The sequence below is a fragment of the Aythya ferina genome (assembly GCF_964211825.1).
Source record: "Aythya ferina genome assembly, chromosome: 15".
In the NCBI taxonomy this organism is placed as follows: domain Eukaryota; kingdom Metazoa; phylum Chordata; class Aves; order Anseriformes; family Anatidae; genus Aythya; species Aythya ferina.
The window spans coordinates 1,138,169-1,161,426 of NC_140314.1; the positions used below are offsets into that span (position 1 = coordinate 1,138,169).

Genomic DNA, 23,258 nt, shown 5'->3' on the forward strand with positions numbered 1-23,258 from the left:
AGGCTCAGCAAGTCTACTGTTCCAATCTAGACAGCAGGCAACTGCAATGGAAAACCATCAATGGCAAATTTTAGTCTCTGGCTGTAGCTTCTGTGTAAAAGAAGGAACTTTGATGGCAAGGTGCTAAAATGAGTCACACCTTTCTGGTCTCCTGCATTTGCAAAGAGAAAGGGTCAACACTAACACAGACCAAGACAGCCTGCACATGCCTCTCAGCAGAAGGACACAGCTAAGCCCAAATGTAGAAAGCGCAGACGTAAGCATACTATTACGATTGTCATCTTGAAAGCAAAAGTTTTTAAGTTCCTTTCATTGCTGCACAGAGGATCCATCTCTTCCCTTTGAGGAACACTTAGCAAAGACCAAGCAGAGCAAATACTGTATTTCTGTGCCTTGTCATTTACGAAATCAGCTTGATACCAACATTACAGCAGGCAGCCTGTAGCTACTAGTGACTAAAATTGGTACTTGACTGTGAGAGGAGGGCAGCAAAGTAAAGGCCATTTCTTTTCCTACTTCTGTTTCTCCGAAATTGACTGTCACTTCTAAGAAGTGTTTAGTTTTTCTGGAATCTCAGTAACCTCGTTCCCTAGTCCAAACCCGTATCAACTATTTCCAAAGCCAGACACTTGTATACTACAGGAATTCACACAGCATACAGCATACTGAAATGGCTGCTTATGCTTGCAGCTACTTTTTAAAATAAAATACCCTTGTTGAGGCATTTGGCAAAGGAAAAACAATCACCAAAATAGAAATGAATAGGTAATTTTTGAGTAAGACAGTAGACAAATTATAAATATTAAACATTTATTATTTTTCTCATCAGAAGGTTGCAAGATTCAATTCCAAACAATAGGGCAGGTTTGTTTGTTCTGTTGCTGCTGGAATTTTCTTTTAAAGGGAAAGAAAGAAGAATGAGACACTGGTGTAAAGATACTTCCAGAAACAGTTCAAATGTAGATTAATTTCTTTCTTACCATTACAATTCCCATGCTGACCTGCCAAGCTAAGTCTTAACCCAGTTAAATAAAGTCTGCTTTACCAGTTTCTTGTACATCACTGAACAAGAAGCATGGTCCCTTTTCTTCTTCTTTCTCCTTTCCCCTACAAAAAGGGACCAAATATAATGACAGCCTCGTAGCAACAATAAAAGCCTGGAGAAACCTAATAGGGTAACACTTCATAAAAGTTAAACCTGAACAGAATGAAAATGAACAAAAATTAACTTTCATTATCAGCCGTGCACAGTGCAAAGAGGTATCCAGTAATGCAGCTCACCAACTTTATTTTTTTCAGCTTCCTGTCACAAATACAATTTACACATCCACAAAAAGGTGAAAGAGGGGAATAATGTAATCCAAGAACACTTTACTTTCAGTTTTAAACTAAGGAAGGTGAGCTTTTTAACAGGAATTACTGACATAGAAAAGTCTGTCATTAAGAGATATCCAGGAATGGGAAGTGAGTCTTGCCTCATAACAATTGCTCACAATGGGCCAAAAAAAAAAATTGTTAAAACTACCAAAAGCCAACAGGAGAGTCAACATGAGCAGCACCAGTCGTTTTCTTTACTGGCACTGCTTACACAGATGAGCAGACTGGACTTGGCACATGCAGAGTCCCATCATTTCTGTGATCTTGTCTCAAGCAGAAGGCAGTAGCTGCAGCTTCTGGGCCCACGGCTTCCTTCGAGCAAGTACATTAGAAGGTGATATCTGCAAGACCTAAAAGAAAAAGAAAGGGTGGGGACGTAGGAGGAGAAACAACTGTTTATACCTATACCACCCATATTTCACTATTAAGATAGATGCAGAAAGGATGCTTTGAGGTTTGTTTTGGTTTTAAAACAAATACTAAAGATTTGGTGTCAGGAAAATAAATTAGCAATCAAGTTGATCTGCAATTTTTAACTTTTTTTCATAGCAATTCAGCAGTTGATTTGAATAAGCCAGTCTGAAGGAGCACTGAGGTTATCTGTGGCAGAAAGAGCAACACAGATTGTTGACAGAAGTAAGAGTCTGCTCATGGAATTAAGAAGAGAAAGCTGGGACAAGTACCATTAATGAGGGCAATGAATTCACACTGGATAAAGAAAAAGTGCTTTAGACTGAGGCATGCCCAGGCATTACATATTTGATTGAGATTTGCTTTTTCTGACTTCTAAGATACGCTGCACCATTTAAGCTCAGTTCACAATATTGCCCTAAATACTTCTTTAATCACAGCAAAGAATAATGCTGCAGGTCCCAGGGATGCTGGCTACTATGAGTAGGTGAATTTGTTGTGCTTAGCTCCTCTAGAAATAAGTCCCTTCATAGCAATCAGAAAACAAAGGAAAATTGTGCATTTCTGTAACGCAATACTGACAAAGTTGTAGGATTCAGGTCAGCTGAAGCTGACCACAAGCTAGCATCTCTGTTACAGCAACAGCAATGGGATATTGCAGATCTTGCTTTACCAGCTTTAAAAACCAAAGGAACATCTAAAAGAGTTAATAACTTCAGGGGGAATTTCTTCTCCCAGGGTGGAACACTTAAGCCTTAGATGGATGTAATGGGGACAGTGCAGAAGACTGGACTAAGTAGCAGAAAATTATTTTTATGTTGTCAGGACACCGTGATTTTATATACTGTGTGCCCATATGGTACTTTACGTTCATAGGATTTGTAATCCTTTCAATTAGCACTGATAGTATAAAGCAGGCGGTTATTTAAAGTAACCCATACGGCATCTTTCAGTATAAAAATTCAAACTCCCCTGTACTGAACAGGCTTGAGTTAGGCAATTTAGATGCCTATACAAACCCTCAGAAGACAGTGGAGAAACAGTCCTTTGTCACCACCTAGGAGGTGTTCACAGCCCCAGAGAAGCAGAACCCATTCCAGCTACAGGATACTTGTATGATACATCTGATGGATATAGTCCCCATCTTTCCATGTAAGATTTCATTGTGAAGGGTCAACTTCTAGATCTTGGAGAGCATTACCCAGGTTACTGCTGTCTTTTGAGGCCCAGCAGATGCAGTAGTGCTGCATTAGTTGTTCAAACAGTTCCTTTTCATCTAGGAATTCGAGTTCTTCTATTCTGTGGGAACAAAAAACCTCTGATTTAAACTGGAGTCTCAGGGCAGTTTTTAATGTACACTTCTTCACCCCAGAGAATTGAAAGGCATAGCCAAGACAGCAGTTATCTTTACGGTAAAATAAACATATTTGTTCATAATGAAGATACCACCACTGCTGGGCTTTGTTGTCAACGTATGAAACAATGAGATGTTTTTAACTTCTAATCCCAGAAGTTTAATGTTCCAGGATTAATCTGTGTGATTTCTCTGGAATACTAGCATTTCTCTTCTAACCCCTTTTACTACATGTATCTGGTCTTGCTGGATTTATTTAGATGGTATTTACAGACTAATGGAATGAGATTCATCTTTAGCAAAGGATAACAGCTAACAGTTGAAGATAGTATTTTCTCCACGCAATCACAACAAGCCCATATTATGTCTTGGTGAGTGATGGGTACACCAATGCAGTTCCTAACAACTCTCCCACATGAGCTCATGACAAAACACAAACCAAATGGTACATATAAGATGTGAGGATTTTTTCTCCCTAAAATGGTCCCTACCAAGGATTCTTCATCTTTTAATGTTTTCCACTTCACCAAAGCGAGAAAACCTCTCCCAAGCTGTCCTTGCTTTCAAGAGTTTAACATGGCGTGCTCCTCTCTGTGTCACTGTAGATTAGCCTAGCATCATAATTCCTATTTAAACAAGCTATGATTTTCAGTTTTACCTGTTCAGTTCCATAATTTGAGAAATCCTTTTATGTAAATATTTATTTTGACCAAGGGGAGTTGCTTAGCTAATTCAAACGACAGGTAATGAACTGCTCATAGCAATTCACATTTCACATTACATACCTAAAATGTTACTCACTAAAAAAAATCCCCCTTTTTAGCATTTCTTTAATGCAAGAAAATAACAAAATCAATGCAGACTACTGACCAGTGCAAGCAGCCTTTACTTATACCCACTCTGTACTCAGCCGTGTACAGACCCAGCAATCTAGCTCATGAACATGATATGAAAAGGAAGGAAGAACAAAACTGGCCATTTTCCACCCACTTGTAGCAGAAAAAAAAAATAAATGGTAAGTAATCTTACGTAGGCCTACAAGACTGGAGCAAACACATGGATGTCATCTCCGCCTTGGGGACATGAAAAGTGGATGCCTGTTCCGAATGTATCCTAGGACTCCGCCTCACCCATCTGGTGTTGTGGAGGCTGGATGTTCACAAGAAACATCCTGGGTACTGTAAAAACACAGCACTTCTGTAGCATCTTTTATCTGCAAATTTCTGTCATGAGATGCTTTATACCTCACCGAAATAAATCATTACCACTGGCAGTCTACTCCTTGCAGAGATAACCCTCTGGATTATTTGTGTTGCTCTACGCATTATCCGTAAGGCTCTGCAGAAACCTCAGACTCGGACATGTTCTGCCTAGCTAGCTAGCATCTGCACGCAGCTACCCTCTGATATATGAGGGGATCCTATACTACATATTGACATAAAGTATTTTGGAAATGGCATGTGAAGATGACTTTTGGCTGCAAGCGAGCTATCAGCAATACCTTTTGACGTCAGCCTGTGGCAACGAGCTGTACACTTTCATCATATCAATGGCATGTGCATTTTCCCAGCCATTTAACAGCAATCGTTCCCTCTGTAAAATAAACAAGGAGGACAGTTTTTAGAAGATTCGAGGACATGATACCAGAAAAGTTTTTCCCCTTAAGGATTTTGTAGGGCAGCTACTTGACCTGTTCTTTGAAGAGCTGTTACAGCTTTTTCTAAGCATCTGCTGCTAACCTCTACTGAGAGGGCAGTGGGCTAGATAGAGCTGTGCTCTGATCTACTGCAGTTTTTGTACGATTGCAGAAGCTAAGTGGTTATCTAGCAACCATAACATCAATAGCAGGGAATCACTGTAAAGCAGATGGAAAAGGGTTTCCTGCAGGTAGCAGTTGCCCCACCCCAAACCTGCTCCAGTCACTGCTCTGACCCTTATAGCGTACACAGAACTTGCAAAGTAAATTTGTTATCAAATACACCCAGAGCTCTGTGCTCTATTACCTGAGCTTCTAAGGATCTGCAGACTTCCACTCCAGCCAGGTTACACTGTCGTCTCTGCAAGTTCTCAATCATGATCTGTCCAAACCGATCCGTCATATTCACCTCAGGTAGAGAATGAGACAAAAGTGTTCCCCCTTCCGAAAAGAACGTAATCGCAATGAAAAGCAATAACTTGGTTAAACTCTCTAATTGTCTGTCATAAAATGCACAGGATAACTTAAAAGTAGATTTCACATTCTTACACTAGGTCTCATTTCCCCCAGCCACAACCTCCTCAGCTATGTCATGTTTACCACTGAGCGCTGGTTTAATGATAACAATACTACTTCCCCTGTGGGTACAGGGACCACGCACTGAACACTAACTCTGCTTTAAGTTGTTCACAACCTGGTTTAACTCCCTAGCAGTAACTTACAATATGGAAGATCCTGTTACTTAATTCCTACAGCTACCTAGTTCCCTCCAGGCAGCATCTTACTTGCACATAGAAAAGTTAAGTTCATGCTGATATGATTTTTGCTCCCCTTTGCCAAACATGAGAGGTGATTATCTAATGCTATGAACTCATTGCCAATATTCAGCATCATTTCATTTAGCTCTGACTTATCTAAACTAATATTCTATGGTTTCACCCACATACAGATCGAGCCTAGCTCTTTTGGTTCAATATAGTCCAGCAAATCACCTTTCAGAATAGTTGTGTATTCATTACAATGAGATAACAGGTTGGCAAGATACCACACATTAACACAGAACTTCAGCAGAACCTGTTGTCTATAGAAAAGGATATGGACATCTCATTTCACAAGCAGAACTCCCACTCCTGAGAACAATTTTTATGTCAATAATGCTGTTCAAAAAATGCCATTTTTGTTTTACCTGCTCATAATTTATAAACATCGCCACTGGAAAAGTGCTCGCTGCCCATTTTAAGAGATTTGCAGATTGTTGAGGTGTCATGTAAACCAGCACACACTCTGCTATCAGAAGCGTCGGCAAACTTTAAAACAAAAAAAACAAATCATTCCTAGCAAAAGAACAAGAATTATTGGCAAGTAATTTCATGCCCCCCACATTCTTAAAAGAGTTCCACTATTATGAACTAGACATTTAAGACTGGATGAAATCACTTCATCAGTTTGACTAGAACTGGATTTTCCAGCAGCCAACGAATTAATCACAGGGGACTCCCCTGGTTCCAGAACTGAGATATTAAGAAACATCTCTTTTAAGTGAGCCATGCAATGAACACAGAAGAATGTGTATCCTGTAATCGATCTCTGAACAGTGATAGCAGGAAATGAAGTGCATATTAAAAATCATTTTGAAGAAGAACCATACCCTATAGACACAATCCATGCAATTTTAACAGATCAGCAAAATTAGGATTAAAGTACAAATAGAAAAAAAGAGTTTCTCTCTTCAAAAAAGTTTTAAGAGCTATAATTAGACAAATTTGTTTGATATAAGTAAAAAAAAAAAAAAAAGCTTCATGTGCTAACACCGATCAAAATGCAATCTGTAGTTTGCACTTTGTCTCTTTTTTTCCATCCACAAGAAACAAACAAACAACAAAATAAAATAAAATCCACACCACCAAAATAGACATCTACGGGAGTAATTGGAGCTCTTGGAATTAGTATTTTCTTTTATTTGTTAAAATGAACAGGAAGAAGAAAAGTCACTAGAAGCAGGAGAAATTCCACAAGGAGCAGCAATACAGACAAGCAAGATAAGATTTCAGAAGATGAAAATGTAAAGATTTAAATGGCAGTTTGATGCATTCTGCTTTCCCATATGCTCTCTCCCACCCATCCAGATAGCCGCTATTTATATATATCTTATATTTGAAAGGTATGTCCATCATCTGCTTTAAAAACTTAAATCCTGGCCGTTTCAGAAGCCTAATGCTTGAACAATAAAATGCTAGACATTAGTTTCCAGAGTTAAGTTCTCAAAATACTCCATAGCAATCCCTTTACCAAAAGGTCTAGGGAACAATATATGTTTTAAGTGGAGGCAATAGAAAATAATTACAAAGATAAAACTCTAAAAAATAATTCTTCGTTTTTCCAGCTAAGCTCCTAGAAACCTTGACTCATGCCTGTAACAATAGGGCTGGAAGACCTAGGTACTGATCTAGGTACTCCCATAAGTCATCTTTAAAAAAAAATACCACTGAATCAATAAAAACTCCACCCTTAAAAAAACAATTCATGATATTTTGATACATAGGTGATGAAAACACTGTTTGCAGGAGGGACTACAGAAGGAACAACTCTGCAGTAGTTCAGTTAGGCTGCATGAGGTGTCTGCACAATTCCTTCTGCTCAAAGGGCTCAGGAAAAGGTAACCATGGAAATAGCATAATGAGAACTGGATGCAGATACCGTATGCCCAAGCCTGACTTTACTCTCACCAGTCTGCTTCCATAAGCTCTCATCAAAAAAACAGTAACAATAAAGAAACCTTACTGTACGTCCAGGTTATGTTTCTTTAGCTTTTCCTCCAGATCTGATGAGAAACGAAGATCTGCTCCTACTATGGAATAACGACTGGAGTCTAGGCTGTGAGAATCTGCAAGTTCAAAATTTGGAAACCAACAGTTACAAATAAGAGGTATGCTGAAATTATAAATTAAAATATTCATCAACATATGAATACGAAGTGAAAGTTTGATCTGTTATACCTAATAATTAACTGAAAACTCTTCTTTTAAAAACATTAATTTCCCTCATACCAGATTATTGTGGTTTTCAGCTTGTGTTATACGAGCATCAGACTCTGCCAAACACCTAATCTTCTACTCTGCAGCCACTACAATGCAGATAGGATAACCTATCCGTTACCATGGTTTCAAGGAAAGCAGAGAGGAAAAAAGAGTGAAGATTAAATGCAGGGGTTTTTGCTTTCTTTTTAGAGTCTTTTTAAATGACCCAATAGACTTTTTACTTCCTTCACTAATTTCTGAAAAACTAGACTAATAATGTTTCAAAAATTAACAAGAGATATATAAACTAACAACACATATGTTATATAACATCTATGGGTATCAGACATGTTTGGGGGCCAAAAAAAGTTAGTTCAGACTTCTCGTATGGTCTAGCAATGGTATTACATGCGAGGAGTCAAATTAGAAAAGATATTCTGAGATGTAAATGTTCAGCCCAGGATACAGCAGTGAGCAAGCTTCAATAAAGGTTTCCCAACACAAAGGGGGAAATAATAGTAAAGCCAGAAGACGCTTGCTATGCTAGCAAAGCTGTAAGGAAGCCAGCGGCAACATGAGTATCTTGCTATCGGTTATTGTGACAACCAGTTGCAATCAACCCAACTATATAAACCCAGCCCGCAGAGAAAGCACTTCACAAGTCCAATATCTAACCCACTCCTAACAAAGCAAGGTTCTGTTGGAACTTGATAGATTGCTCTTTCGTGTTTTAGCTTTAACTCAAGAGCTGTACTACTGGAGCAAAGATGTGAGGACAGAATAGCAAGCCACTTTCCCTTCCTGCTGTTCGGATGTCCAAGCAAACAGTAAAATAAGTAAGCTAAACAGTAGGGAGAGAAACAACACCAAAAAGCAACAAGAACAGAGTTTGAAGCGGTCTTGTAACGGACAGCCAACATCCATCTGCAGAAGCTGTCACTTGCTCTGGCACAGCTCTGCCTGGGAACCTGTGGCAGAGACACAGCTCTCGAATGGCAGTACAGGAACAGATGTCAAGAGCTGGGTGAAAGCTCAAAAAAAAAACAACAAAAAAACAGCACACAAAAGCTTTCCTCAAGGGTTATTTGGCTCAGTGGACATATTCGTTAAACCTTAAATCAGAGTATACTTCATGCTTGGCTATGTCTTTAAGAATGCACAGGACTCTCAGCAGCAGAAATTTATAAAAAGTGAAGAAAGCTGATGAGGAACGGATTCTCTTCTTCTCTTCAAAAGTGTTTTACTCCAAATGCAATCACTTTTCTTCTGTTTCCAGTATCTGGGCTGCCTAGTTCTTCTCTGGTCCATTCAAACAGAACATACTTGTTTCTCCACACATTTCCCTGCCAACTTCCCTCAACTCTCCATTGATGGCTGTTGGCAAACACAACCACAGATGAAAACCGAGGCAGAGCTGCACACACATCATACAAAAGTTGATACAATTGCTAAAAATTGTTCATTTGAAACACATCTGACAGCACCTCATTAAATATCTCCATAATTCATATATGTCAACATTTATGATCAATACTTTTGGAGGAAATCTTTTTGGAGGAAGGATAAGAAATTTGCACAAGTCTATTTCAAAATGCAAAAAGAGAGGTGGAAAAAAAAAAGCATTTGAGGAAAAAGTTTCAGTCAAGCCTTTTCTAAAATTCCATGTAAGATTTTCTACCAGCTTCTACCTTTGGCCTATAAATGGCACAACAAATATCCCTTTATATAAAAGTCAGAGATGAAGAGATCAAATTTAAGTAGGCAAAATTCTTCAACGTTTTAAAATCAAACTGAGAACTGCTCCAGCATTTCACACCCAGATAGCAGACACTCGCTTATTGCGAGGCAATGAAAGCTGATGATAGCTGGAATTGCTGTTGTTCCCAGCCTGGAGGCCAAAAGTCGGAGCATGGTCATAAATGCCCCAGAAAATAACGTGATCCTACTTCACGGTCATTGGCATCAATTTCTACTTCAGCATATGGCTTGATGCTCTAAATATGAACATTTGCAGATATGCTGCTACCCTGAACAAGTAGCATTGGTGCAAATGTATGTTACAATAGCTGCCTACGTACAGAGCAGCTGAAAGAGGAAAAAAATCACTTCAGTAGTACAGTCATGTGGTCGTCACTGATTTTTTTCTTATGAGCAAGTTTCTTTTTAAGTGAATCAAACTTTTGGTGTTTAAAAGAAAGACATTTTTCTTACTGTAACCTCACTCCTCTGAAGGCGCCTCCTACAGCGAGCTCCCTGCAGATGAGGGAGATAAAACTCCCCCCAGCACTGGAACCCAGCCCATCAGTCCAACACGGGCTCCTCTCAGCCTCTGGGCATACTCCTATCATCTGTGCCTCACGCACAACACATTTGGCTCTGACCATACCAATTGCATGTCTATTTTCTGTGATTTTTGCGATGAAAGTAACAAAACAAGTGGTTTGAATTAGATGTCACTACAGCTATTGAACAGTAGCACGATTTGCTTATATTTACCTTTTGACCTCACTACAATAAAGTTGCCCTTTACAGAAACATGCTACCAGCAAATAAATGTCCTGTTTTATGGTGGCCCTCAGACACTCACTCCCTATCTTAATTTGCCTACTGAAGCAGCATTATAGAATCACAGGAGCACAAAGCACAGCACTTACGATGCAAGAATTCATTTTTCTTTCCTTAATCTTTTCTCAGATTACTCTCAAATAACTTTTCATGAAGATTTTTCCAAGAGACAGCATGCAGGATACCATTCAATCAAACAGCTTTCTTCACGTTCATTTTGATGCTAATGTATCTCTGCAGCTTTACAACAAACTGTTCTCTGGGATCACAAGCACGAATGACACACTGTTTGTTTCACTTCGGTTGTTTGTAACTACAATGTCAAAAGAGGGTATGTATCAAAACACAAAGAAATGTAGCCTGTCCTGCAAGAGCAGGATCATCCTCAACACAAGGCATGCAAATCACCAAGACAGCAACACCCCTGATGTTTGTGTTGGGGCACAAGCAAAGCTGGACACGTAGGAAAAAGCAAGTTAAAACAACTCCCAAGCTGGACAAGACAGGGTCAGAAAGAGTTTGAGCGACACAAAGGTAATAGTTCACTGAAACATAATTGGCACCTGCAAGGCAGCAAAATGTGGAGTACTAACTTCCTGACACTCACAACAGCATCATAAACCAGATAGAATCACTGAACTTTGAAAACAATTTAACCTGATACTGCCACAGCAATGTCAAATTACTGCACAAATTCACTGCTTTCCCCCGGAGATCTGACATTCCCTCAGAAACGGCAAAGCTGTTCAATGACAAGTGTCATCTTGTTGCATTCAAGGGCAGAGGCAACAAGTATCTATCCCCGAATTGCAACCTTGCTGCCACTTCTTTGTAAAAACATCAAGGAGAGAACAAATGTTGCCCTGAAGCCAAAAAAGCACTAGGCTCCATGAAATGAAAACGTTTAGTGTGAGGGGAAAAGCAGTAAAGAACAAGAGTCATGTCAGCGGATATTACAGCAACTCAAGAAATGAATTCCAAAGCTTCTGAAATTATTCCTTGTGCACAAGAGACAGTGGTGTGGATCTGATTTACAACGGAAAAGGGGAAAAAAAGAAAGAAAAAAAAGAACCAATCACCAAAACCAAGTTTCCTGAGCAATTTCACCAGCTGAAGTGCCCCTTCATTAAGCCCTGTTTGCCCATCACAACCATCCTGACAGTTACGACTCCCAGAACACAGAGTTATTCTAACAACTGCATAAGGTCACACTTTGTCAAGTTCCTTTAGAGCTGTAAAAAAAGCTTTAGGACCAGTCAAGATTCATCTGACTGATTTGTCTGCTCATTCTACACCCTCTTCTGGTGTTAGTTCCATGTGAAGCAGTTCCATTAATGCCTCCTTGAGTGAAACCCCTGTGGGAACTCTTAATCTCATCTGTGGTTCCTGAGTGCCAGACCAAGCTGGCATTCCACAGAAGACTTTCACCATCTCCAAATATACGCAGATGCTGTGCTACAACCCAAAGGTCACACCATGGTAGCACCTCCACCAACCTGGTTACACCAAAATTCCTACTCTAAAGCATTTAATGCCCAGCACTGCAAAAGAACAAGGACAACTTTAGAGAAATAAGCCGCTCCAGTAGGTTCACAACTGCAGTGACCTGTTAATTAGAAGCTTCTGATTGCAATACCCTGCTGCAACTTGGTAACGTAGCAGTAGTTTTGCTGTATGAGAGGCATCTACAGAGCTATTCAGTAACACAAACGCTATCAAACCTTTCTGATTAGCTTTGTATTAACGCCTTTTTAAGAGTACTTATGCAGCATATCTCATTGTATCACACACTTAAAAGGTCTCCCACCGAAATACAATGGTACTTAGAAGCCCTTTTTCTGAGATGGTGCATTGGGCTTTCATCTTTTGAAACCTGAATGAACAACAGCGAATCCTAATATTTAAATGACATCTGAAGTTTTGGTAAGTTACAGCTCTCTAATATGCAGCAATAAAATGTTCATGGTATGCATAAATATGCAGTTTAGTCAGCATGTGGCAGTGCTCTTGATCAAAGTTCAAGCACTAAACAAGCCTTGGGGTGAGCACCTACAGCGTGCCACTGGCAGCATGAGCACAACTTCTCACTCTCTCTCTTTAGAGGGCTCCTTCAAGCGCTCCAGCCTCTCAGCTAGGGCTGTGCCTATTAAAAGCACTTGTAGATTTCACCATAACAGGAAACACGAGACTGCTAGCTCTGTTTTAGAGTGACACCTGCTAATGTAAACTAGCTGGCATTATAGATGCAGCTAATTACTGCTCCTCCTAAGTGGTCCAAAAGAAGCTACAGTGCAGTATCTGCAATTTGGGCACTGAAAACACAACTCAACAGAATCCATTTTTTTTCCCGCAAATTTAAATTATAATCTTGACACAAACCTAATGTGGGTGTAAGCCAAGACAGTAGAAGGATATAACACCAACTGAGTGTAATATCCTCTTATTTAAATACCGAAGTATAACAAGTGGTACTGGCTCCTGCAAATTGACTTTGTAGGCTGTATTACTTCTGTGAAGACTGCTAAATGTAAAGGCTTGTGCTCTTAACAAGATGGAAAACACAAGGAAAGCACTGAGATATTTTAATCCAGTATATCTGACCATCAGTAGCATTCTTCTTTTTCCATGACAGAGAAGAAAATGTAACTTAAGCGACATATAAGAGAGGAAAAAAAAAAAAAAAAAGCAAAACTTTCCGGCAGAATAAAACCTTTTCAAGAGAAGACATTTCTAACATGACACAGAGCAAATGGGCAGGATTCTATAAGAAAAGAAAAAAGCCTCTTTTCCCTCCCAATTCTCTGTCCAAACAGCATTTCAAGCATTAAAAGCCTGCCCACATATCAGAACAAAGTGATCAGAAAAGTTTTTAAAGTGCTGCAGTACATTGCTGACTTATTTTAAAGATGACTCACCTATTAGAAGAGAGTCCCCTGAATGGGATTCTATAATTGGTTTTGACAGGGGAGGTTTTGATCTGTGGGAAGAAGGAAGAAGCATCTCTGAGCAGTTAGGCTTGTTTAACTCTGCTTCCAATTTTTTTTATATATTTTTTTTAAACACGTGTTAAAAAAAACAGACAAGAGAATACCTCTGCCCTCTACTGGAAATAAAAATGCCTGCAGGTTGGACTTGCAGTTGAGTTTTATAACCAACAATTCTTACAGTTCTGAGGTACTCTTTCAAGAGAAATCCAGACACTCAAAGTATCTCCACAAGCTCTAATTTATTCATTCAAACAGAATATTCAGGCACAATACCAGCTATCCTATCTAACTGAATATGCAATCCTGAAAATTTACTATGTATTCAGTATTAATAGGAGAGACCTGTAATTAATAGCCTGTAATCATCCTGAGGTTTGCCCTGCCCCACTACATTTTACACAATTAAGAATGAAGTCTGTTTGCCTTCCTAAAGTTTCCACTGAGCAACTTCTCCAAATTGAAACGGTAGTAGAGCAGTCTCACGTATGACTTGCCTGCACAATCAAACCTTTGTTATGAACCCCAGAGTGTGAAGAGCTCCTCGGAAGAGAGGTGAAATAATTAAAATGTATAGCTTTCAATTCATGAAATTTGGCTAAATTATAACCAGTTTCACATTGGTAAATGTGAGCATTATACTTACTTGATATTATGTATTTTTCTTGCAACTATCATTGGGAAATCCACTTCAAAATATTTTCTAGGGAGAAGATTTTCATCCTGAGAATTGGAGTAATACCATAGAATTAGGGCCATTCACATTTCACATGCACACGATAAAAGGTTACAGGACAAGGAAAGTGAAATCCTAGCCTTAAAGAGGACAGCAAAACATTTAAGTTCATGCTCTGTTCCCTGGAAGTCCTCTAGAGGTCAGCTTCATGTCACATGCTTTTGGGTGAAAACCAGTGAAAACGGCATCTCCTCACCAGCTGCAGTTTAAAGATACCTAAACTAATTCTAAGCTAAAAACTGAGGCAAACTAGCCAGGGCAGTCTGCAAACACACACACCTCCACATTGTGCTGCAGAATGCAGCACTGATAAGCCCTCAGAGAAGTGCTTCAAATATCCACACAAATCTTTGTCTTCAGCTGAGTTCATTACTCTCAGCTATCACTTACCTTTAATCTCCAGAAGAGGGTATCCATGCCAGCACCAAGATTCACAATTTGACAGTTGCATTCTGTTTTCTTTAGAAAGGCCTTAAGCAGATAACTGACCCCATGAACACGAGCATAATAACCTGTTAAAAAATATATATTTATATATATATTTAAAAAATAAATATATTAACTACTATTTTAATATAATACTAGATGCTTAACAATGAGATTTTTAGGTAACTTTAGAAACTGTTAACTCTTTTTCTTTCTTTCTTTTTCCTCCAAAAAAGGTGTTTCTTATGAAGAATAATACACTCTTTAAAATACCTAAGGGGTTCGTTTTTTTCCCCCTACTAACTAAACCAGATGCATAGAAAAAATGTAATTCCTTGGGTAAAGGAATAACAGACCAGAAGAATTCAAGCTGTTGCGCACACTTAACTTTTGCAGAGGCCAGAGCTGACACACGCTGCTGTCCTGGGTCAAGTCAATATTTTTGATTGCTTTGTACAGCCTGTTGCACATTAATTAAGAGACACTCCATTCAGAATAGGGAAAGCAAAAGATAACAACTTTGATTAAAAGAAAAATGACTGTAAGGTCAGGCACTGTATGCAATTTTACTGTGCAGGGTACTTGTCTCATTCTTTTATGTATATCGTGCGCTCCATACATGCAATATATGGAAATTTAGTTTGATGCTCTTCAAGGCCAGATAAAAATACATTTGTATTATCTCTGTGTTTATGTGCCCACTTGCCTCTATTGATTTCAGGTGCTTTTCTTTCTTTGGCTTGTCTCACAAAACACTGGATGTAGGGGTCCTCCCAGTAGCCAACACTTACAGCAAACCTGTCCGATAAAGAAAAAAAAAAAAAAAAAAAAGAAAAAGAACATTTCCATTAAGTTACAGGACGCCAAGCTAAAACATTTCGGCTGCTGCCACATTAAACAAGCCGCTTTCCAAGGGCCTTTACCCTGATGGACTCCCACGGGCGACCCCCAAACCTCGAGCGGTTCCCCCCCAACAACCGGGCCCCGCCTGGCTGGGGTCTCCCAGCCCTCAGGTCCCCCCGCTGTGCTGCCGCCCCCGCTGCCGTTCACCCGGGGGGGGTCACCACCGTGACACCGGGGGCCGCCCTCAGCCGAGCTCAGCACCCCGGGGGGCTCCCCCAGCAGCAGCGGGGCACGGCCAGGCCCGCAGGCCCAGCTCCGAGACCCCGTAGGGCGGGGACCAGGCCCTGCCTCACCCCCGGGACGGCCCCGGGGGGCTCCGAGCGGCTCCGTTCCCCCCCCTCAGGCCTCGCACCCCCCGTCCCGGCCCGCCCCGTACCTCTTGCAGACGGACGCGTCCTCGCACGTTCCCCGGACGGCCTCGTCCGCCTCGTCGGGGCCGGCGGCGGGAAGGGGGCCGCGGGCAGCGGCCGCCATGGAGGGCTCGAGGCGAGGCGGGCCCCCCTGCCGGCCCCTGCCGCCGCCGCCGCCCGGTGCGGCCCGCCCCCCGCCGCCTCTCATTGGTCGGCTCCGCAGAGCGGCACGCCCGAGCTCGGGGAGCCCCGTCGCGATTGGCCCACGGCCGCGCCCATTTCCAGCGCACCCAATGGGAGAGCGCGGGCTGCTCGGCCCCGCCCAGGAAATGGCTGCGTGCCTCAAGGGAAGCCGGGAGTTGTAGTCTTTGCGAGCGTGGAGGGGGGGGCGTGGCGGCCATCCGGGCTCCGGGGCTGTCCCGGTGCCGGGGCGGGGGGGCGGGACCGGAAGCGGCGGCGGGTTCCGGTGTGGGCGGGGCGGGGTGGGCGGTGCCGCGAGCAGGGTGGAGGAGGCCGGGGCCGGGGCCGGGCGGCGGCGGCGGAGTGCGGTGAGGGGCCCGGGGGGGCCGGGGCGGCCGCCGCCATGAAGAAGCAATTCAACCGCATGAAGCAGCTGGCCAACCAGACCGTCGGCAGGTGGGCACCGGGGGGTTGCTGGGCACCGGGGGGCGCGCCGGGGGGCTCGGATCGGCCGGGCCGGGCCGCGCGGGGCCCCCCCGCTGAGGGCAGCGCCGGGTCCCGGCCGCGGCTGGGCCTCGCTGAGGGGCAGCGGGCACCGGGCGGGCTGCGGAGGGGCCCGAGCGGGGCCTGGCGGGGAGGGGAGGGCCGGGGGGGGGACCGGGATCAGGAGCGGGCCCGGGGCTGCCTCTCGGCTGGGCTCGCTGCCGGCCGTGCGCTTCCTCCCTGCCCTTCGTGACTTTCGCTTCCTTTGTTCCCGCTGCTCACGGGGCTGTTTCGATCCGCGCCGAGGGGGCCGCGGGGGGGGGACGAAAATACCCGAGGTCCCGTCAGAGCGGCTGCCGCCAGCCTCGGGATGGCGGGGCCTTGGGAAGCCTTCGGGAGCAGAGCCGGGCTTTCCCCCTGGTAGAGCAGGGCTCTGGAGTTATTCTTCAGGCCTCCAGAAACTTCTCAGATTGTAAGGAAAACTTAATCCCAAAGCGTATACTTTCAGGGTATTTGAGTTCGTGCTTTCACATCTCTCCTCCAGTAATCCATTTAATACAATGCTTATCTTCTTTGGAGCCTATTTGGATGTAAAAGACAAGGGTGTCAGCTAATAATGGCAAAGTAGCAGGTTTTATTAGGGCATTTGTTTTGCTATAAGGTAGGGTATAACTTCCAAATCAATCCTGTGTTCTTTCATTCCCATCTCACGTAGAGTTTTCTTTGTAAATTAGTACACTTTAAAATCATTGGAGTGATTACTGGAGTTCCTGCTTGTGCGTGTTGGGCCATAGCTCCAAATCCCAAGTGGAATTTCTGGTAATCTGTGTTGTACCGAGTCGGATAAACATCTCGGGCTACTTCTTACCTCAGGGGGAAAAGAAGAATTAAATCTGGAGCAGTGTTTATAGTCGTGTTTGCATTGGGAGCAGAAGCTCCAACCTTCGTTACGACCTTTGGCTGCCGTGGTTGAGCAGTGTCTGCTGCGAGGATCCCCGCAAGACGCGGCCGTCGCTCGTTTCCCAGCTGAGATTCCCGGGGTGTGGCCGTCTGCGTGCGTGGGGACTGCTCCGTGCCAGGCAGGCTGCTGGGGTGTTAGCAGCCTGTGCCTGGAACGGCAAAGTTCTCTGGTTTCGTTAAAATACAAACAACTACCTGAAATAGTTTTTCATTAAAAGTTATCCCTAATGATACCGGCTCATTTGTTTTCGTACACGTAACGTTAATAGTTTCAATTCAATTTAAACCACGTTTCTCCTTTTTCCTGTTGGCATTAAATGCTGGCACATCCGTATCAGGTCTCTGTCTAATTACAAAGTGTTTTTTAATAAACTGTCTTAAGAGTGTTCATTTAGCAGTATAGATTCTTTACCCAAGAACATACAAGCTTTTCTTTGAATTAAACAGAAGTGAGAAGGCTGTAAAGAATGAGGAGTATCTTAAAGTTTTGACCAGTACTTGTTGCCTCTTTTGCATATAGATTGCGTGCAAAAGTCTGTAAGTGGTTTGAATCGACCCGATTGCCCTTTGTAGGGGTTTGCCTGCTGTAGTCTTATTGATGTACTTCTTACTCTTGTTGCTGACCTGAACATTTGTGTCTTTCCAAGTTAAAGAAAAACGCTTATGTAATTGAAATGAGTTTGACTTCCGTAAATCTGTAAATTCTGTAGCATCGAAAAAAAAAAATTGCAGTGTGCTTTTTATCTGTTTTTTATGTCTAGGTGTAGTTGAATGAAAGCGAACTGCCTTCAGGTGCGCGGTGTCTTTATGAGAGGTGTTGGGACGGTCGCAGCTGGCTGTTTCTTGAGGCTGATACGTATCGCGTTGCTGTAACTTGCTGGTTAGCCATATGCTGAACACCATGAGACTAATGCTCTGTCAGAAGCATTACACTGGTCAGGTAAATCTCTTGAAGAGATGTGCTCAGCTTTTTAGGACCTTGTTCACCCGTGGGAGGCCCAGCTGGCAAGTAGGCTGCCCCACCAGACAAGCAGCGCTTGCAGCAGAGCGTCTGGCAGCTGTGCTGAGGGTCCCATCCCTTCACCTCTGCTGGCTCACCTGTGGCACTCGAGGCTGTGGTGCAGAGTGCTCCCTGCCATTTACCGTGTGTGTCACATCCACCCATCTGTGTCATCTGCTGCCTCCTTGGGTGACCTTTGGCTCTTGTTTTTTGTGGTGGTGTATCAGACAGGGGTGTGTTCTGCTCTTTTCCTCACTCGTTCTGAACTTTTTTCCCCAAAACTGGGGACAGGCGTGTGACAGCGAGGTCAGCACACCCATAGCTATTTTCTTTTTAATGAAGCAATGTTTAAATCTAGAGTAGTTAAGGGCCTATTCTGTTGAGCTGGCCATGTGTATGAGTGCTACAACCTTCCTTATGGTCAGCTTGTGAAGGCTGGTGTGCTTCGCCTACAGCTGTACCATGTGTATGTGACTTGGGATCAGTGGAAAGTAACTCCTTAGCTGAAGAAGAAGGAATAAGAAAAGGTGGTCAGGAGCTTTGCTAAAGCAGAGGAATGGCATTTCTGAGAGCCTGTGAGTCGGCATGGTCAGAATTATATGGCATTATGAAATACACGTAAGAAACTAAAGAGGGGATTAGTTAAGTGGAGCAGGATTCCCCAATAATTAGTAGATGTGGTGCTAAATATTCAGCAGCAATTATCTTGTGGACATTGCTGGATGCCTTCAACAAGAGAAGTATTCAATCTGCCACTGAGTATTTTTTTTTGACAGGTCCTCTGTAAATGATGCTGCTGTAGAAGCAAGCTCTGGTTAACCCCTGAAGTGAAATATCAATTGCTTGTCTATATAAATAAACATGGAGGAAAGGGGAAGATCGAACAGGATGTTTTGCCTTCCCTTGAAAACTGGCAGTTCAAGTGCTGGTCCCTCGGGTGCTGTTGGCTGGGGTCAGCCGCTGTCAGTTGTGCTGGAGACAGCGCCCGAGGCAGGACCAGGCAGCTGCCCCACTGCCTCTGTCGGGATGTGGTACCTGAACCTTTGTGGGGTATTCTGACCTGGAGTGGGCGAGTGACCCCTTTCATAAATGGTTAATCTCGGTGGGAGTGTGGCACTTCGCATATCACAAAGCATCTCATGTCTGATAAGAGAGAATTCAAAAGAAGTGGGGCCAAGAGCAGAGCAGGGGAGCGGAGGCATAGCTCACCTGGCAATCATTAGTTCCAGAGGAGCTGAGTTAATGTATCAGAATAAAGAGACATTCAAAGCCCTTAGTGAGGCTTCAAGGATAAGAGGGATGGGGAAAAAAAAAAAAAAAGAATAACAACCTTCATTCTGAATTTCAGGTGGCCAGTGATTCCTTAGAGGCTATGTGCTGAGATAGCTTTTAATGGAACGTAGGTATTAAGTCCTCCAAAACTTTATCTGCGTTGAAGTCCAAGCCCATGCTGACCAGGAAGGGTTCTGTCCACACGTGTTTCAGGCGTGCTTTGCCTGGGCTGAGCACTTTGTGAGGGGCACATCATGGGACGCGTTCTGCTTGCTGCCTCGCAGCTTTGCAGAGGTGAGGTGCCCTGCCTGGCCCGCTCGCACCTTTCCTTTGGGTGCCTTGGAAGCAGGTAGGCATTGTAGCAGGTCAGCTGTGTATCGGGTTCAGAAATAACAACAGATTATATTGTGTGTGGTGTCACTGAGGGAATTCATCTATCCAAGTCTTACAGTTTTTGTACTCTAATAAATTCTGAACAGGGACAGATTTTGATTAGAAGCTCGGGAAGTATTCTAGTTCTCTAACAAAAATAAATGCTCAGAAGTATCGTCATTAAAGGCTTTCAAATGATACACTAATAAGCATTGGAGCTACGTAGGCAAGTAATTTTTATGAGAAATGAGTCCATGGAGGAGTTTGTGTCATGCTGTTTAGTTACAGAAAAAAAGGTTGGTAATTAATGACACTTGTTAGACTGTCTAATAATTCTACGCAAGTTAGGCTTTTGTGCCTCTGGGGACCTAACTATTAATGTTCCCATCAATTTCTTTTTTCATCTTTTAGTGTACCGTACAGATTAAAAATTATTCCAGCCAACTGGTTTGCAAAGCTTAGATCTGTGAAGTCAGGTAGGATCAGGACTGCTAGGTGGACGCACTTGTCTTTACCAGGAGGGATCCTTTATCTGCCTCGCAGGCTGTTAGGCTAATTTAAACCAGGGAGCAGCAGTTCGGACTAATTAAAGTCTAAAAGAGGCCACAAACAGCCTTAGATCTTTTTTTAGTCAAAAAGTCAGCTTACTGTAGCTTCTTAACAAGTTTTACTGTTTGAGTACGTCTTGCGTGCAGAGTTTTTTCCGTGCCTTGTACACATGACATTGCTGCGACTCAGCAGCAGTATTTGCACGTATCTTTTAATAGCTCGTGCTGTGCATGAAAGGTACCATAGTAAACTATATTTAGCAGCTCTTCAAACCCCTTGGCAATCTGTATGTTGGAATTGGCATTAGTGTGGCACAACACTAAAGCAAGTTAAGTTAAAATAACTTCAGTGATTGTGTGTAGCACGGAGCAGCTTGCTTTTGATATGTATAGGGGGAGATCTGGAAACTGATAATTTATAGTAATTCATCATGGAAAAACTGGGTGGTCTGAGTTATTTTTCCCCCATATTATTATTGTCTATCGTTTCTGGTCTTATTTTTTTCAGAATTCTATGAATTATTACTTAGGGCACTTTTTACATCGTGGTCTTCTACTGATAGCACTTTGCAAACTAATTTTTTTAAAACTGTGGTAAAATGAGTTTGCTCATCTCCGAATTTAAAGCACTTCAATATAACATGAACTTTACAAAGCTATTTAAAATAAAATCAAATTGTTTTACAGATGTGTAAAAAAAACCCTTATAAATCTGGCCCCCTATTCTGGCCCACCCAAGCGTCCTTTAAAAAACTTTAGTATGATAAACTTCATTTACTGAAGTGCTTGTCATTGGTAAACATATTTGAAAAAATGGTAAACAACCTTAAAATATGCCCGTGTGCAAGGGGAAAATTTTGCTTTGTGCTTGGTCTTGTAGGTTAGCCTTTGTCTACGTCGGAGTACTCATGAAAAGAAAAAGAAAATCCTCATTTCAGTGTTTACAACAGTCATCGTAAACATTTCCTGTTTATCTCCAAATGAAGTTTGAGGTCTCTGTAATTAGAAAATTCACTTAAGATTCTTCTAGAAGGAAGATTAATTCAATGACAGGTTTAAAGAGTCTGAGGAGATTGGATTAGGGAATGTCTGTTTTCCTGAACATGTGCAGGCTTTCAGAGCTCGTGTAGCTAATTGTCAAGGGCTGATTGAAATGAACTGCATGCAAATGCTAAAGCACTTGTCTACTAATAGCAGAAGGAGTGCGTTATCTAAAAACCTGTGTGTTGGTGGAGTCTGGCTGTGGAATAGGCAGAGCGGGGAGGCAGTGAGCAGCGCAGTCGGGAGCACAGCTGCTGCAGCTTTGTGCTGTCTCTTCACCGCTTTGTACGTGCAGCACTGGGAAGCACCACTTCAGGTAGAATTTCTCAATCTGAGATGTCCACAAACAAACAGCTAACGGCCCCCTCAGCACTGCTTCTCAGCCTAAGCTATATCAACAAAAGTTGCGTGGTATCGACATATTTATCTATTTCCTGCACCTCTAAGGTAAAGCTTACGCAATCTATGCGCTGTGCAGCTCATAAATCTTTTTTAATAGTGCAAACTTCCAATTACAGAAAAATGTGCAGCTAGTATGTTTTCAGCGTGGGTCTGCTCACTGTTGTGCTTAGCAGTGTATTTGCAACTTCCATTAATGCAGCACCAAGTGGAATAGCTTATGGACATAAACTGTGTTCAAGCTGTCAGCTTTGTTTGTCCATCTGTTAATCTCATTAATCCACATACCCTTCAAAGCAGAGTTGCTAAAGCCAAAGGAAAAATGGCCTGAATTTGCCTGCATTGAGGACTCGGTAGTGGCTTCCTTCAGTGCAGTTGTGTCCCAGCAGAGTGCTGGTGAGTTCTCAAAGGCTGAACACCTGCTCCTGGGACCCCGGGTAAGAGCAGGGGTTGCATCTCACAGTCAGAAGACAAGAGTGTGTGTATTTTGACCTCTATCTCAATTCCTCGGGGACTGAGAAGATCCCGTGTTGGTCTGAAGAATTAGTTAAAAATCACTGCGATTAGAAACTGTTAATCATGCACCTTGCCACTCAGCAGCAGTTGTCCAGTGTCTGAAGCCTTACTCCTAGGCGTTGCGGTGTGGTGCTTTCCAGCAGGCCGGTGCGTTTGGCTGCCCAGATACTTCCTGCTGTGCCTGCCGTGCTCCGTAAGGGCAGCAGCAGGTTTCCACTCAATGAGCACTCACTCACTCTCAGCTAAAAAAGTGTTGCCACTTGTGATCAGATTCCAGACTACATGAAAGCTCAGGAATGACACGGCTGGGCTATGCCTGGCTTCCCCAGCGGCCGGGAGCAGAGGAGCAGGGAGGAAGGCAGGGCTCGGGCAGATGTCCCATCTGTCCCCTCAGCCTGCTGCTGGCTGCCCATGTGTAGCTCAGGTAGTGTCTGGCAGTGCTGGGCTGGCTTTGTTCTGTGCGTTGGCTGTGCCATCCTTGCTATCGTAAGGCTCCAGCTTCCTTGCTTCTCTGAAAGGCCGCATTTTTAGGTTTCAGCTATTCAATTTCACTTTAAGCTTTTCACGTGGGAGGGAAAAGCATTTCTCCATGCGTGCGATCCATAAGAATGAACTTCTGGACGAGTTATCTATTTTTCAGAACAGCGGGTGTTTCCAGTGCAGGTACA

General features: G+C 42.9%; 2 protein-coding genes across 8 annotated transcripts in view; one reads left to right on the forward strand and one right to left on the reverse strand.

The window, feature by feature from the left end:
- Positions 1–1,271: 1,271 nt before the first annotated feature.
- Positions 1,272–16,000, reverse strand: LCMT1 (leucine carboxyl methyltransferase 1). 2 transcript variants are annotated; one of them, XM_084537350.1, is made up of 11 exons: positions 15,846–15,999; positions 15,273–15,364; positions 14,531–14,652; positions 14,051–14,127; positions 13,336–13,397; positions 7,620–7,722; positions 6,025–6,145; positions 5,146–5,247; positions 4,644–4,735; positions 2,990–3,087; positions 1,272–1,727 (listed from the first exon to the last, which is right to left on the reverse strand). In XM_084537350.1, exons 1-11 carry the CDS (start codon positions 15,941–15,943, stop codon positions 1,705–1,707), a joined length of 990 nt encoding a protein of 329 aa, XP_084393476.1. In that variant the 5' UTR covers positions 15,944–15,999; the 3' UTR covers positions 1,272–1,704. The 2 variants fall into 2 exon arrangements, 1 of the variants encoding a protein (XP_084393476.1); XR_014698360.1 differs by lacking the exon at positions 1,272–1,727 and adding an exon at positions 4,172–4,320 and having other exon boundaries at positions 15,846–16,000.
- Positions 16,001–16,338: 338 nt separating this feature from the next.
- ARHGAP17 (Rho GTPase activating protein 17) overlaps positions 16,339–23,258 on the forward strand; it is a 41,620-nt gene continuing 34,700 nt past the window's right edge. For all 6 annotated transcript variants that reach the window (XM_084536286.1, XM_084536290.1, XM_084536287.1 and 3 more), the window contains exon 1: positions 16,339–16,455. In XM_084536286.1, the coding sequence (XP_084392412.1) occupies positions 16,403–16,455 (53 nt within the window). In that variant the 5' untranslated portion in view covers positions 16,339–16,402. The remainder of the gene's footprint in view (positions 16,456–23,258) is intronic.